The sequence below is a fragment of the Ursus maritimus genome, unplaced genomic scaffold, assembly GCF_017311325.1.
Source record: "Ursus maritimus isolate PB19 unplaced genomic scaffold, ASM1731132v1 scaffold_25, whole genome shotgun sequence".
NCBI classification, from domain to species: domain Eukaryota; kingdom Metazoa; phylum Chordata; class Mammalia; order Carnivora; family Ursidae; genus Ursus; species Ursus maritimus.
In genome coordinates, this window is record NW_024425008.1 from 40,117,253 (window position 1) to 40,131,981 (window position 14,729).

The 14,729-nt window shown below is 36.9% G+C and overlaps 1 protein-coding gene across 5 annotated transcripts in view; it reads right to left on the reverse strand.

Moving 5' to 3' along the window:
* Positions 1-14,729, reverse strand: part of TXNDC16 (thioredoxin domain containing 16) — a 118,716-nt gene that overhangs the window by 102,659 nt on the left and 1,328 nt on the right. For 2 of the 5 annotated variants that reach the window (XM_040641834.1, XM_040641833.1), the window contains exons 2-4: positions 6,465-6,573; positions 5,571-5,797; positions 4,095-4,177 (exon numbers count right to left, since the gene is read on the reverse strand). In XM_040641834.1, coding sequence (XP_040497768.1) covers positions 4,095-4,177; positions 5,571-5,797; positions 6,465-6,484 — 330 coding nt within the window. In that variant the 5' untranslated portion in view covers positions 6,485-6,573. Of the gene's footprint in view, positions 1-4,094; positions 4,178-5,570; positions 5,798-6,404; positions 6,574-14,545; positions 14,608-14,729 lie in introns of those variants that run through there. The other 3 variants (XM_008701591.2, XM_008701600.2, XM_040641836.1) reach the window with 3 other exon arrangements.

Consider the following 14,729-nt stretch of genomic DNA (forward strand, 5'->3'; position numbering starts at 1 on the left):
ACCATAAAACATCTTTAAAGGAGAAACCCTTGCTGAGGTTGGTGCCACAGAAAGAATGAACCTTAATCACGGATGAGGTTAGAGCAGCCATAACAGCCCTTGAGAGTTTATAATCTAGATTTTGTGTGAAAAAATGTAAGGATAATCCTGGCAGCAGTATGAAGATACAATGGAAGGCAAGAGAGCGCAAAGATAAGGAGGCAGGTTAAACGAATATCATCACATCAGCACAGGGCAGGGATGACTAGCACCTGAAGTAAAGTGGAGACGGACAGAACAGGTTCAAGAGATTTCTCACCAATCCAGCAAGGAGAACTAGGGAGAAGACTGGGCATGTGCTCGCAGCAGGGGACAGAGGTGGAAGGAAAGAGATAAAGAGAATGAAGAGGTTTCAATGGGTAGCCACCAATAAAACTTAAACTAAAGATGGAAGAAAAACAGTTATTTAGATTTTGTAAGTTTTTGTTTTGTTTTTTAAATGGGCTCAGGGTTTTGTGTGTGTGTGTGTGTCGTTCAATTTAACTTTAATGGAGTTTGAGGAAGCACAATGACAACTGGGGAAGCTACGTTTATTTTCAAAAGCTACAAAAGGAGAACTGACACTCAGAAAAAATATTAGGAATAGAGAATTAGAATTAAAAGTCAGAATATGGCTACACCCCCCAAAAAAACTGAATATTAGGAAGAATTTTTAAAAGTCAGAGCATAGGGGATGATTGACATTATGACAATAGATTTTTTTCCATTCATCCCGTTCAACATATATATGAACACCAACCATATGTTAGTCACTCTTCTAGTCACTGGGGGGTACAGTTAGGTTCCAAATCAAGATTTTTATCTTTAGAACTTACATTCTAAAAGTAGAGACAGACGATTTTAAAAACTAATTAATATGTAGTGTTAAGTCCCATATACAAAAAATTTTAAGGGAATAGTATGTGACAGGACATTTTAGATAGGTAATCAAGGAAGGCTTGAGGGAGGGGGTGACCTTTGCACAAAGAACAGAAGGAATGGAACGATGCATGTGATTATATAAATGTGTGGAAGAGAGACATTCTAAGCAGAAGGGAAAATATTTGCAAAGGCCTTGTGGAAATAACACTTCTAGCAGGTTCAGGTAACAAAAAGATGACCTGTAGGTGTCAGGAACAAACTGAGCAAGGTAAAGGGACAAAAAGTGAAATTAGAGAGGGAGCCAGTGTCCACAAGAGTGAAGAGTTTCTATTTTATCCTAACTGTAATGGGAAGCCTTTCTGAAGGGACAGCAAAGTGATCTGACACATATGACATGTGTGGAGAGAAGTTTAGTGGGACAAGAGTGAAAGGAGAAAGACCAATTATTAGAAGGTTGCTGTAGTTTCCCATATGAGATGTGAAGGTTTGGACAAAGGGAAACAGAGGGTCAAAGTGCAGGAAGTGGTCAGATTTGGGAAGTTTTGATGACAGAACCTTAAGATTTATTGATGGCTTTGTTATGACAACGAAAAGTCAAAGATGATTCAAAGGCTTTTAGTTTTAAAATCTGCTTTGATATAGCAAGACAGCTGCACCAGCTTTCTTTTGGTCATCACTTACACGATACATCTTTTTCCTTCATTTACTTTGAAGAGGTCTGAAGCCTTTATTTTAAGATGCATTTCTAAATAGTACAGAGTTGGGTTTGGTTATCATACCCAGCTTGGCTATCTTTGTCTTAACTGGAACATTTAGTCCAATTTATATTTTAGTGTTCTCTTCATCTACGTCTGCCTCCTGAAATCTTAACTTCTAAAGACAATCTCAAAATGCTACTTTTTGTCAAGTCTTTCCCAATATCATACATGACCTTCTGCCCTGACAATCAGGTATAAGCTTCCCTTTCTTTAAACCTTAACGGCATTTTATCTGTAACTACTATAATGATTATGTTCTGGTAATTATTGGAATGATTTGTGAATGTGTTTTTTCTCCCCTATTTAGGATCTAAATTCTTAAGGAAATAGACTGGGCCTTAGTCACATATCTACCTAAAAGACTAAATAAAGTCAGCTCTTTTCACCGTCATAAACATTTACCCAGTATCTATTATGTGCCAGAGAGTGAGCTAGGTCCTCACTATAGGTCTTATTCACCAGTCTTCTTTCTACATAGCTTAGCATCCTCAACTGTAAAATCAAGACTTCAAGTTTTGTTAGTTAATAAAGGCAACACCCTCGGCATGAACTTTAATATTCTATTCTAGTTACTAGATACATGGTTACTAGCTACTAGATAAACAGCATGATTATACCTCTTGAATGTCATACCAACCTATTATTTCATTTCTAAACTTTAGAATTTTATTAAAAGCTCCTCAAAGATGAGCACCATTATCATTCTAGAGTGTAATCAGTTGTTCAAAGTTACATATAGAATTGACATAAAAAAATATTTTTTAAAGTATTTAGCAGTGATATAATAAGAAATAGATCGTTGGTTTTTGCCCCTGGTTCCTGGCACAGGGCTCCTAAAAGCCTTGTTATTTCCTGAGTGATAGAAGTGTTAGAAGTATCTCTTGTTCTAATATTTGGTCTTTAACCCCAGTTCCTTATATAAGAGCTTCTAAGACCCTTGGAAACCCCTGCAGCGTTTAAGAGTATCTTTCTGCGTGCTAATGAGGTGACTGAACCTGGGGGCCCCTATAGCTTCGGGATGGAGACTGCTCACCAAAAAGACAAAGGCATGACTAGAAGGTTGAACTTTACATCCCACCTCCTATCCTCAGGAGACTGAGTTAATCACGAGTGGCCAAAGATTTAATCAATAAGGTCCACATAACAGAACCCCCATAACCTAAACAACAGGGCTTGGAGAGCTACCAGGGTGGTGAATACGTCCAAGTACCAGGAGGGTGGCACACTCCAAACCAGAGGAGGACAGAAGCTCCTGTCCAGACTTCGCCCTATGCATCTTGTCCCCTGGGCTGTTCCAGGGCTCTATCACTTATAATAAACCAGTAATAGTAAACAAAGTGTTTTCCCTCAAACCTGTGAGCCATTACAGCAAATTGTCAAACCCAAGAAGGGGGCTGTGCGAGTCCCCAGTTGGTAGCCAAGTCAGGCAGAAGTTGTAGGTAACCTGGGAATTCACTCCTTGTGATTGGATCTGAAGTGGAGGGCAGTCTTATAGGACTGAGCCCTTAATCTGTGAGATCTGGGCTAAGTGGGCAGCTAGTGTCAGAAGTGACTGGTGTGGAAAACTCACACATTTGATGTCAGAAGTGTCCTCTGGGTAGAGGAAAGAGTTTCCCTTTAATAGCCAAGGTTAGTTCACATTTCTATGCTTCCTGCCCTGGGAACTCTAGTTGCAGGGACCAAGAGGGACAGTGGCCATCTCTCAAAGGTAGAAAGCTAATGAAGAAAGAATAAATGTACACACAAAGTCAGGTAGACACTAATTTGAGAGAATTTAATAATCACTGGTTTTTAATAATTCAATTTTCCGAGGTACAAATTCTAAGATTAAAGTAAATGAAAAGCTCATATAGCTATCTAAGCTATGATGCATGTGGAAATTTTCCATAATAATGACAAGTTTAAAACATTTTTTTGAGAAAAAAATTAAATATGTCATTTCAAGTTAGGTTGTTTGACTTTGTCCTAAAAGGAAAAATTGCAACATAAGCAATTATAAAGACTTAGAAGAATAGAAAAGGAAAAATACTTCAATTACCTCAATTTTGGTACCTCAGTTTGTGCTAATAAAAATTTTTAAAAATAGTTGAATGTGGAGATCTATTATAATATATTCGTCAGGCAAAACAAAACAATGAAGCCTAACTATTGGATTGAAAACTGAACTATAGCCTCAATAAAACAGTTTACAAACTAAATTAAGTTCTAAGCTAAAGAATTTTGAACAGGTTTTCTTCTTCATGTACTAATTTACACAATAATCTGGAACTATCTTTCTGTGCTTCTGGTTTTTTTTTGTATAAAAAAAGGTAGAAAAAATTATTTTTCCAGTTTGGAAAAAGGGATGAAACGTGTATATTCAGATACTCAGCCTTAAGTCATACAATTGTAAAGTGTTTGTCACTAATAATTTGGTAACAAAAAATGTCTTTCTACCTTTGCAACTGAAATTCCATAGTCCTGGAGAGGTTTAACAGCCTCATTCAGTTCCTCAAGAAATATAGAGGTCCTTGGAGAATCTAAAATAAGAAATGTTTTATGAATGTTTTATGGCTCACTCCTCAGGAAAGATGAATTTTTAAAATTAAAGCCCAAAGCTGCAAACTGAAGAAGAAATAGATTAGTTTGCCCCACAAGCATACAAGACAACTAATAATCAAGTAAACATACCTAGTTATCTTTATACCCTTATTTCCTATTTCCTCATTATTTTTATTTCTAATGTTTTTATGATATATTTTAACTTTATAAGTAAATTTTTAAAATTTCTAAAACAAGAATAGATGTTTAATTTAAAGCTAACATTTGGCATTATTTTTCCAAGTTTAATACCATATACACAACACACATGGATGCATGCACAAAACTTTCAAAAGCTTCTAAAGCTTTTTTTATGAGAGAGTGGGAAAGCATGCATGCAAGGCAGGGGAGGCGCAGCAGGAGAGGAAGAGAATCTCAAGTAGGCTCCACATCCAGCACGGAGCCCATCACGGGGCTCGATCTCACAACCCTGAGATCATGACCTGAACTGAATTCAAGAGTCAACACTTAACCGACTGAGCCACCCAGGTGACTCTCAAAATGATTTTAAAACACCATTTCAAACGACAATTATAAGAAAGCCAACAGAAATGTGGATTCAGGGCGCCTGGGTGGCTCAGTTGGTTAAGTGACTGCCTTCGGCTCATGTCATGATCCCGAGGCCCTGGGACTGAGTCCCACATCGGGCTCCCTGCAAGCCTGCTTCTCCCTCTCCCCCTGCTTGTGCGCACGTGCTCTCTCTGTCAAATAAATAAATAAATAAAAATCTTGAAAAAAAAAAAAAGAAAGAAGGAAAGAAAGAAATGTGGATTCATTTCACTTACTAATTCAAGAATAGTTTTTTTTAAGGGATAAAGACTTAATGAAACCATTACAATTTTTAGTTATGTTTAATACTTCTATTGGTTAATCACTGTATTAATGGTACGGCTAAAGCAGAATATTAAACAAAAGCATTACTATACTTTAAGTAGAGTTTCAAACCACTTTTAAAATATTTGTTCACTAAAAATACCAAAAAGTATATTTTCAGAGATGACTAGATGAAATTCAGAGGTTATTCTACTAATTGTGAATTATCTAGTATTTACTATGGACTGGTCACATGAGTAAATTCATTTAATCCTCACAACAAATTTACAAAGCAAGTATTATTTCCTCATTACGGATGACAACTAAAACACAGAGAGGCTAAGTGACTTGGCCAAAATCATACAGTGGCACAATCAGGATTTAAACTCAGGCAGACACATTTTAGTAGCAGCTTTATAGCACATCATACTAATCCTGACAATAAATTCCCACTGAGAATATTGACTAAACAGCAATAGAAACATCACAAAAATCATGCAGAATATAAAAAATACTTACCAGCTTGACAAAAATAAGCTAAGGAGGCTTTTCCTGGTTGCAATGTACTGAAATATTTCTGAGGGCTCAGTTCTGATAGAGAGTCTACTGCTGATTTATAAAAAATGCTCATCATGACAAAAGAGATGCCAACTCTAAATTTATTGAAACTGGAAGACATCATCAGCTGTAGTCGTACATGGGCAGGAGACTTCTGTCTGTTTTGTTCAGTGCTGTAGTTCTGTTGCCTAGGATAATACCCAGCAAGAATACGTGTTCAACAAAGTTTTGCTGAATAAATTTGTTAAACAAATGAATGAAGTAAAATCTGCAAAGAGAATAAGTCATTACTTATATATTTGATTTTGCTAGTACTTTCCTATTTCCTTCTAGCAAATATTTGAGAGGGATGATATAAAATGATATTGATTTAATAATATTATTGATTTTTGATACTTGCAAAAGATATCAAAGATATCTAGAAAATACAATATGAAATATTTTGTTTAATAGATATTTACTAGAGTATGTTAAGCTAATTGTCATTTTTAAGGGTCCTAAAATTAATTCCCAAATATTATTTAATCCTTGTTTTAAATTGGGCATTTTATCTTTCTTTACCAGAACAGATTTACAACCAATACTCAGTTATTTAATACCATTAACGTAGGAGTGAGACATGCAAAATCTATACTATGTCTACATTCTTTTTACTTTAAATTCCCTAGAAGATAGCTATTAAAACTATTTAAAGAACTTTCCTTCTAAATATACTTTTAATACATGACTTAGACTTATTTATACAGCTTAGAAATTCAAGCATTTTTTACAACCCATATTTTAATTCAACTCTACCTTTTGAACTCAGATTTGTTTTAGATATCGTCGTCTTCTCTTCTTTCATGCTTTACTTACTTCCATGCTATCCTCTGCATCTGTACGCAATTCGTTGTCTTCTGTTTTGCTACCTTCAAATTTCTCTTGAACAGATTCTTCTTTCAGGAGGTTTTTCTACTGATACTACCTAAAAAAGAAGATAGTTTGGGAAAATTGGTGTAACATAAATATATCATACTTCTAGATGGTAAAGATACACCCACAAGCATAGGTGAGAATTTTAATTTTTTTTTTTAAATTTCAAATAGAACCTCTACCTTTCAAACAAAAGATCACTATCTCAAAACAAGAGACAGAAAAAAATAGCTAAAAATTACCCATAAGGAGAGGGGTAGACTTTCTCAGTAAAGAATAAAATGATAGAAGAATGAAAAATTTAGGGAAAATTATACTAAATTGGATATTTACTTCACTCTTGTAAGATTTTACCTATTTATTTGTCAGAGAGAGAGAGAACATACATAAGCAGGGGGAGGTGCAGGCAGAGGGAGAACCAGGCTCACTGCTACACAAGGAACCTGAGGCGGGACTCCATCCCAGGCCTCTGGGATTATGACCTGAAGCAAAGGCAAATGCTTAATCAACTGAGCCACCCAGGTGCTGCCTACTTTGCTCTTTTCAATCTTATCAGTAAGCATATAACTTTTCTCCTTACAAAGCAGGTATTCCTATGATCGTCTGACTTGTTTCTTAAATTCCACATATCCATGAGATCATATGATAATTGTCTCTCTCTGATTGACTTTTTACTTAGCATAATACTCTCTAGTTCCATCCATGTTGTTGCATATGGCAAGATTTCTTTTTGTTTTTTGTTTTTTTTTTTTGATGGCTGCAGATCATAGGGGAAGAGAAAAAAATGAAAAAAGACAAAACCAGAGAGGGAGACAAACCATAAGAGACTCTTAATCTTCGGAAACAAACTTAGGGTTGCTGGAGGGGAGAGGGATGAAGGGATGGGGTAACTGGGTGATAGACATTGGGGAGGTATGTGTTGTAATAAGCACTGGGTATTATATAAGACTGATGAATCACAGACCTGTACCCCTGAAACAAATCATACATTATATGTTAATTGAATTTAAATTTAAAAAAATAAATTAAAAAAAAGCAGGTATTCCTAAAAAAAAAAGGAGCTAATTACTCATTAATTACTTAACATTATTTTCATTAGAGCTAGTTTATATCAGTGAACAAATCTGCCATTGATATTTAATATTGAACCAAGAGTTCAAAACTCAAGTAGAATGAAGTGAGGACTATGAGTGGTATATAAAAAAGTAATTTTAATGATATAATTTAGGGGTATCCTTGATATTAGCACTGATTACACATTATAGCCATTTTAAACTAATGTATTTTAAAGCCACTTATATTAATGGGAATGGTTTAAAATAGGTCATTCAAAATTTTCTTTATGGGGGGGTGGGAATACATGCGTCCTGAGGCTAAGGGAATAACTATATAACATTTATTACTATATGAAATAACTAAAACCTAATGAAAAGATGAAACTTTTAAATAAAAGTACATTTGAACAATTCAAGTATAAATATAATTTTTCCTGGGCTTGTGGTTACAATTCAGTTTTTAACACTAACCTGGACAGTAGGGTTAACAGATGATTCTTTTCCCATAGAATGAATTTTGTAGCAGCAAAAGGTCTAACTGCACGTTCGGTGCTAGAATACTTTCCCATACCTATCTCATTGGACAAATGAAATTATAGATGTGAAAGTACTATGTATTTGGTCAATTAGAAATGTTGGTGATTATTCTTACATACATACTTTCAGGGATAGGAACTCATTAGTAACTACAACCTTTGCAGTTTGTTCCACCTTTGATAAATTTGATTATTTAAGGAATTACTTAAGGCAGAGAATATTGCACAGATCAGCCAGAAATAGAGTTTACATGGTTAAAATAAAATACTGAATAATAATTTAACCAAATTCAAGACAACCACAGTTCAGAGGATGGGGAGACAGAAAGTAAGGAAACACAAAGTCAGGGTGGGAAGAGGAATAAAAGCTAAATCTTCACTTTCACAAGACCAAAAGACAAGTTTATTAGAAATAGCAAAAATCAATGCCAAAAGAAACAGGGAGCAATTTAAATAATTGCCCCTAAGGAATAAGAAATTGGAGGAGGAAGATACTAAGGAGACTTCTGAAGTCTTACGTAGAACCATCTGACTCTCTAAATAGCGTACCTTTTCATTTTGATGTTACAGTTAAAGTCATTCTATTTAGACTACATCAAAATAAAAAGCTCTGCACAGCAAAGGAAACAACCAACAAAACTAAAATACAATCTACTGAATGGGAGAAGATATCTGCAAATGACATATCCAAAGAAGTGTTAGTATCCAAAATATATAAAGAACTTATACAACTCAACATCAAAAAAAACCACAAGTAATTCGATTTAAAAATGGGCAGAAGAACAGGAATTTTTCCAAAGATGACATACAGATGGCCAACAGACACATGAAAATATGCTCAACATCGCTCATCCTCAGGAAATGCAAATCAAAACCACAATGAGATATCACCTCACACCTGTCAGAATGGCTAAAATCAAAAGCTCAAGAAACAAGCATTGGTGAGGATGTGGAGAAAAAGGAACCCTCATGCACTGTTGGTGGAGGTGCAAACTGGTATAGCCACTGTGGAAAACAGTATGGACGTTCCCCCCAAAATTACAAATATAACTACGATCCTATGATCCAGTAATTGCACTACTGGATATTTACCCAAAGAATACAAAAACACTAATTCAAAAGGTTTTATACACATTTATGTTTATTGCAGCATTACTTGCAATAGCCGAACTATGGAAGCAGCCTAAGTGTCCATGACTAGATAAAAGAATAAAGAAGATGTAGTATATATACAATAGAATATTATTCAGCCATAAAAAAAGAATGAAATCCTGCCATTTGCAACAACATGGATGGATCTAGAGGATATAATGCTAAACGAAATAAGAGAAAGACAAATACCATATGATTTCACTCAAATGGAGATATTAAACAAAACAAATGAACAAAGAAAAAAAAAAGAGAGAAAGACAAATCAAAAAACACACTCTTAACTATAGAGAACAGAGGGTTACCAGAGGGGGGGGGGGTGGGTTGAAGGGGATGGGTAAAACAGGTGGATTAAGAGTACACTTCTCTTAGGGCACCTAGGTCAGTCAGTCAGTTGAGCGTCCAACTCTTGGTTTTGTTTCAGGTTGTGATCTCTGGGTCCTGGTATCAAGTCTTGCGATGGGCTCCATGCTAAGCAGGTAATCTGCTTAAGGATTCTTCCTCTCCCTCTCCCTCTGCCCCTCCCAGAGCTCGTGTTCAGGTGCTCACTCTCTCTTTAAAATAAATAAATAAATCTTTAAAAAAAAAAAGAAAAAAGAGTACATTTCTCTTGAAGAGCACTGAGTAATATATGAAATTGTTGAATTGCTATATTGTACACCTGAAACTAATACAACACTGTATGTTGACTACACTGGAATTAAAATAATACAAATGAAAATTAAAAATTAAAGTTATTACTAGTACATAATCGAATTTTCCATAGCTTCTACTCTTATTAATCCAACCTATTCCTGTGGGGCCACAGAAGGATGTTCATTTCACATGCATGGAAAATAAAATGCATGTGCCCAGAGACATGTTCTCCATACAAAAATATCTTTAAACTAAAGAGAAGTATGAATGGAAAAGGGTGGGGGAATGAGAATACCAGTGAGAACAGAGTAAAAACAAAGATACAGAATGTACCTCATGACTCTTTTTCTTCAGTAAGTAGAAAATGGAATAGAAAACAATACTTAACGATTCAAAATCTAAGTATCAGGTGCCTGGGTGGCTCAGTCAGTTAAGCATCCATCCACCTTTGGCTCAGGTCATGATCTCGAGGTCCTGGGATCGAGTCCTGCGTTGGGTTCCCTCCTCAGCGGGGAGTCTGCTTCTCCCTCTCCCCCCTCATCTCAAAAATAAATAAATAAATAATCTTTAAAAATCTAAATATCAACAAAGAGATGAGTATCTTGGGAGAAATATAACCCTGGTACTTTGGTATAGTAGTTCATTGGTATGGGGTAAATAGTTCCAGTTCTCCTGTAGAAGGAAGGATTACACTTAACTTTCTGCACTTCCCATCTCTAGTGAATTGGTTGTGGCCACCAGGTGACCTACTCTCGTCAATAAAATGTAAGCAAAAGTGGCGTGTCTCGTTCAAGCAACAGTTGAACAGCTAGTGTGCGGTAGGGCAGGACTTATTTTCTTCTCTCACAGTCATTAAAAATGCTCAGTTGGTGGCTATTCCTTAGCATGAGTCCCAAATGAGCACAACACAGAGAACCCTCACTGATATGCAACAAGCATGTGACATAGGAGGAAATAAACTTATGGTCATATGCCACTGAGATTTGAGGGGGTATTACAGCAACATAATCTAGTTTATCTTCACTGATATACAAACTAGAACAAGGTGCTACCTTAACAAGAACCCCAAAACAGTGGCTCAGAGGCCAAGGAGCAAGGACTGTTGAGGGCCTACTCAGGGAAACTTTCATCAGAGACAGGAGCTTGGCAATCCACATGAAGGAAATTGACTAAACGGTCACTACAATAATTTGGAGGTGACACACACCTAATGAATTTATAATGAGCATGTACCCAGGCTTGTGTGGCTAATGACTTTATTTATGGCCCGAAGGGAAGAGGCTGGTAGACAGGAGATGAGCACTGAGTGAACGTCACCACTGGTTATGCTTAATAAGGTATTCAAAGAAAGGTACTCAAAAAACCACCGCCATCGAAGAGACTAGCTGTTTAAAACTTAGACAGTCCTTTAGCCCCCACCCTTCTATCATCAGGAAGCAATCTGACAAAATTGCTCAGCCATGGAAAGAGGCCATATTCTCCAAAGCCAACTTCAGATGTGGCCAAGGATAATAAAAATGGAAGGACCTCCTGCAGAGTAAAGACACGGACCATGGAGAACTACACCCTAGGGCATGTGCCAGAATACGAACTGTTTGTTACTGGTCTATAATAATGAGATAAACACAGACATTGAGTGTAAATGTCAAAAAGCTGTCATAGCCCATTTTACACAGTAATTTCCTGTCTGTTGAAACTAAAAATTTTAAAATTGGGCTTGACGGGGCGCCTGGGTGGCACAGCAGTTAAGCGTCTGCCTTTGGCTCAGAGCGTGATCCCGGCGTTGTGGGATCGAGCCCCACATCAGGCTCCTCTGCTATGAGCCTGCTTCTTCCTCTCCCACTCCCCCTGCTTGTGTTCCCTCTCTCGCTGGCTGTCTCTATCTCTGTCGAATGAATAAATAAATAAAATCTTTAAAAAAATAAAATAAAATAAAATAAAATTGGGCTTGTCATTTGATAAGTGTTTTCATTCCATTTTTGTTATAATTCATTTTTATTGTAGTTAACAAAAATTCAAATTTAGATTTTGAATCATTAAGAATTTTTTAAAATAAATAAACAAACAAACAAACCCTGGTCATTAATGACACAGTTTGAAAAGCAGTGACCTGGAGAACCCAGTGAACAGAACAAGGGCCCTAGCAATACCTGCCCAGTGAGATTCCAAAAGTTCCTACAGTCTAGAGTCTAGTGTGTCTTCCATTCTTCCCCTCTCCAAATGTGAACACTTATTATATGCATTTGTCCCTACACTACCCTATGTATTCAACTGGGGATGGGAGACAGATAACTTATAATGTCCAGACTGATAAGAGATTTGCACTACTGGGCATTACTCAGAGATCCTGGACTTTGAGCTTGATACAGTGACTGGATGGGATTTGGGGGTTATGTACACTGGGAAGGGCCAAGGATTAACTACATGTAAGAAGAATATCTGTTCACAAAAAGGGTGGACTGTTCAAATGTTTCTAGTTCTCTACACATGTTAAAATTGTACTTCCCCACTTCCTTGAATTAGGTATAGCCATGACTTGGTCAATGAAATGTGCAGTGACATATGTAACTTGCAGGAGTTTTTCACAGTCAATATATTTTCATGACCCACGACACACTTTTCTTCTGCTATGATGAATGATAACACTCAAAATGAAGCCTTCTCTGTTGAACCAAGTCTCAGAAAGAGGACAGCATGGGGCAGAGCTCCCAGCTAACCCAGAATGAACATAAATTAAACATTTCTGTGTTAAATCTCTTAAGTTTGGGTGTTGTTATTACAGTATAACCCAGCCTGGACTTATTCGTTTTAATAACAGCTAAGAGGAGAGTGACTTGAACATAAATACATATACTGGATTTTCAAAGCATTTAATATCAAAGAATTCACAGGAAATTGACCCAATTTCACTGTATGACAATTCTAAAAGTGAAGAGGACTCTTTCAAATGCAACTGACTATAACCACAACAAGTGCCAATGCCAAAAGAGGGAAGTCACAGGCAAATGTTTGCCAATACTACACACATACACCTCCCAACTACATGCAGACTCATACCCTTTGAGCCTGGAGGGGGCCCTCAATTCATCAGTATAATGCTCCTGTTAGCACTAATCAGAGTCGGTATACAAGACGTAACTTTTGCCTCATTCTTAAACTCTAAACAAGTATGCCTGCGCAGGTCATTTAAAAGTTGGTAGGGGCTCCTGGGTGGCTCAGTTGGTTAAGCATCCAACCCTTGATCTCAGCACAGGGCTTGATCTCAGGGTCCTGAGTTTAAGCCCCACACTGGGCTCCATGCTGGGCATGGAGACTACTTAAAAAAAAAAGTTGTAAAAAATGTGTGACATTTAACTAAGGACAAATACAAGAGGGTGACAAACACTGTGAGTTGGAACAATGAGGCTGTAGTATAAAAAGGGTTAAACCTTGCAAATAAAACACTAAATAAAATGTAACAAAATTTGGAGGCACCGGGGCGGCTTAGTCAGTTAAGTATCCCACTCTTGATTTCAGCTCAGGTCTTGATGTCAGGGTCGTGGATTTGGCCCTGCACTGGGTTCCACACTGGGCATGGAGCCAACTTAAAAAAAAAAAAAAGCAACAAAATTTTGTTCAGCACCAAATACGAGAGTCCCCAGACGGCAATGAGGAGGAATTTCAATAGAACATTCATCTTCCTGCTAGTGGGGAAGGGGTAAGGATCTGCCTTCATGTGTGCCACAGTTGGAGCAGCTGGTGACTCTCTACAGTTAGAACAATCCTATTTGGGGATTGGTTCCTGTACATAATAATACTTGGCAAATAGTTCTGCTTTTAAATGTTTGAAAGACCATTGTGCTAGAGTAATGTACCCTCCTAGAACAACAATATTCAACCACTGCATTTGGACACATTTCAAATTTTAGAATATCAAGCAGCAAGCTTTTCTAGAAGACCTTGGTTAGTTTCCCTTTATAGACTTAAATTTCCCTAATGATTAACCATAAAACTAAAAGTTTTCCCTCTCAAGAAAAAGGAAATTAACAACTGTAAGCATTAAACAAATTATACCAAGTTCTGTGGGCATCATTCTCTGGGAAGAGAGACATATCATAATTTGTAACAAATGGGGCATATAATGCTTACAAACTTCCTGTAAGAACATTCTGGCAAAAATTAGCTTATAGTTTAATGCTGCTACTGGAGAAAACCTGCTCACTGAACCAGCTTCAAATAAACTATTGATTAGATATCATCAAACTTTATCATTTTAGACTCAATGGAAGCAATAAATCAACATCTCCCTACTTCAGAGCCCCTTCAAGGCAGTTGGGGTAACCTCTACCTGCATACCTCATGCACCCCCAAAAAAGGAAGGGGAAGAGAGCTATCTGGACTTGCTCTGAAATAAAAAATTTCACAAAGACCTAAAACTAGTATGGTACTATCCAGATATTGTTTACTATAACTCTGAGTAGAAAATATAGGAGAAAAAGAAAAACCAGTTCATGGTGAAGGACTATTCGTGAACTGAAACATGCACCTCATCATTATGGAAGATACAAAAATAGGCATGTCGGGGAAGAGGAGGTTCCCGTGATTTTTGATGAGTGCCTAAAATCACAGAACTCTGAGTTCATGCTTAATTTACAAGCTTAAGGGGTACCTGGGTGGCTCAGTCGGTTAAGCGCCTGCCTTCGCTCAGGTCATGATCCCAGGGTCCTGGGAGGATGTCCCACATCAGGCTCCCTACTCAGAAGGAAGTCTTCTTCTCCCTCTCCCTCGTGTTCGTTCTTGCTCTCTCTCGAATAAACAAGATCTTTTAAAAAATAATAATAATTTCCCTTTTA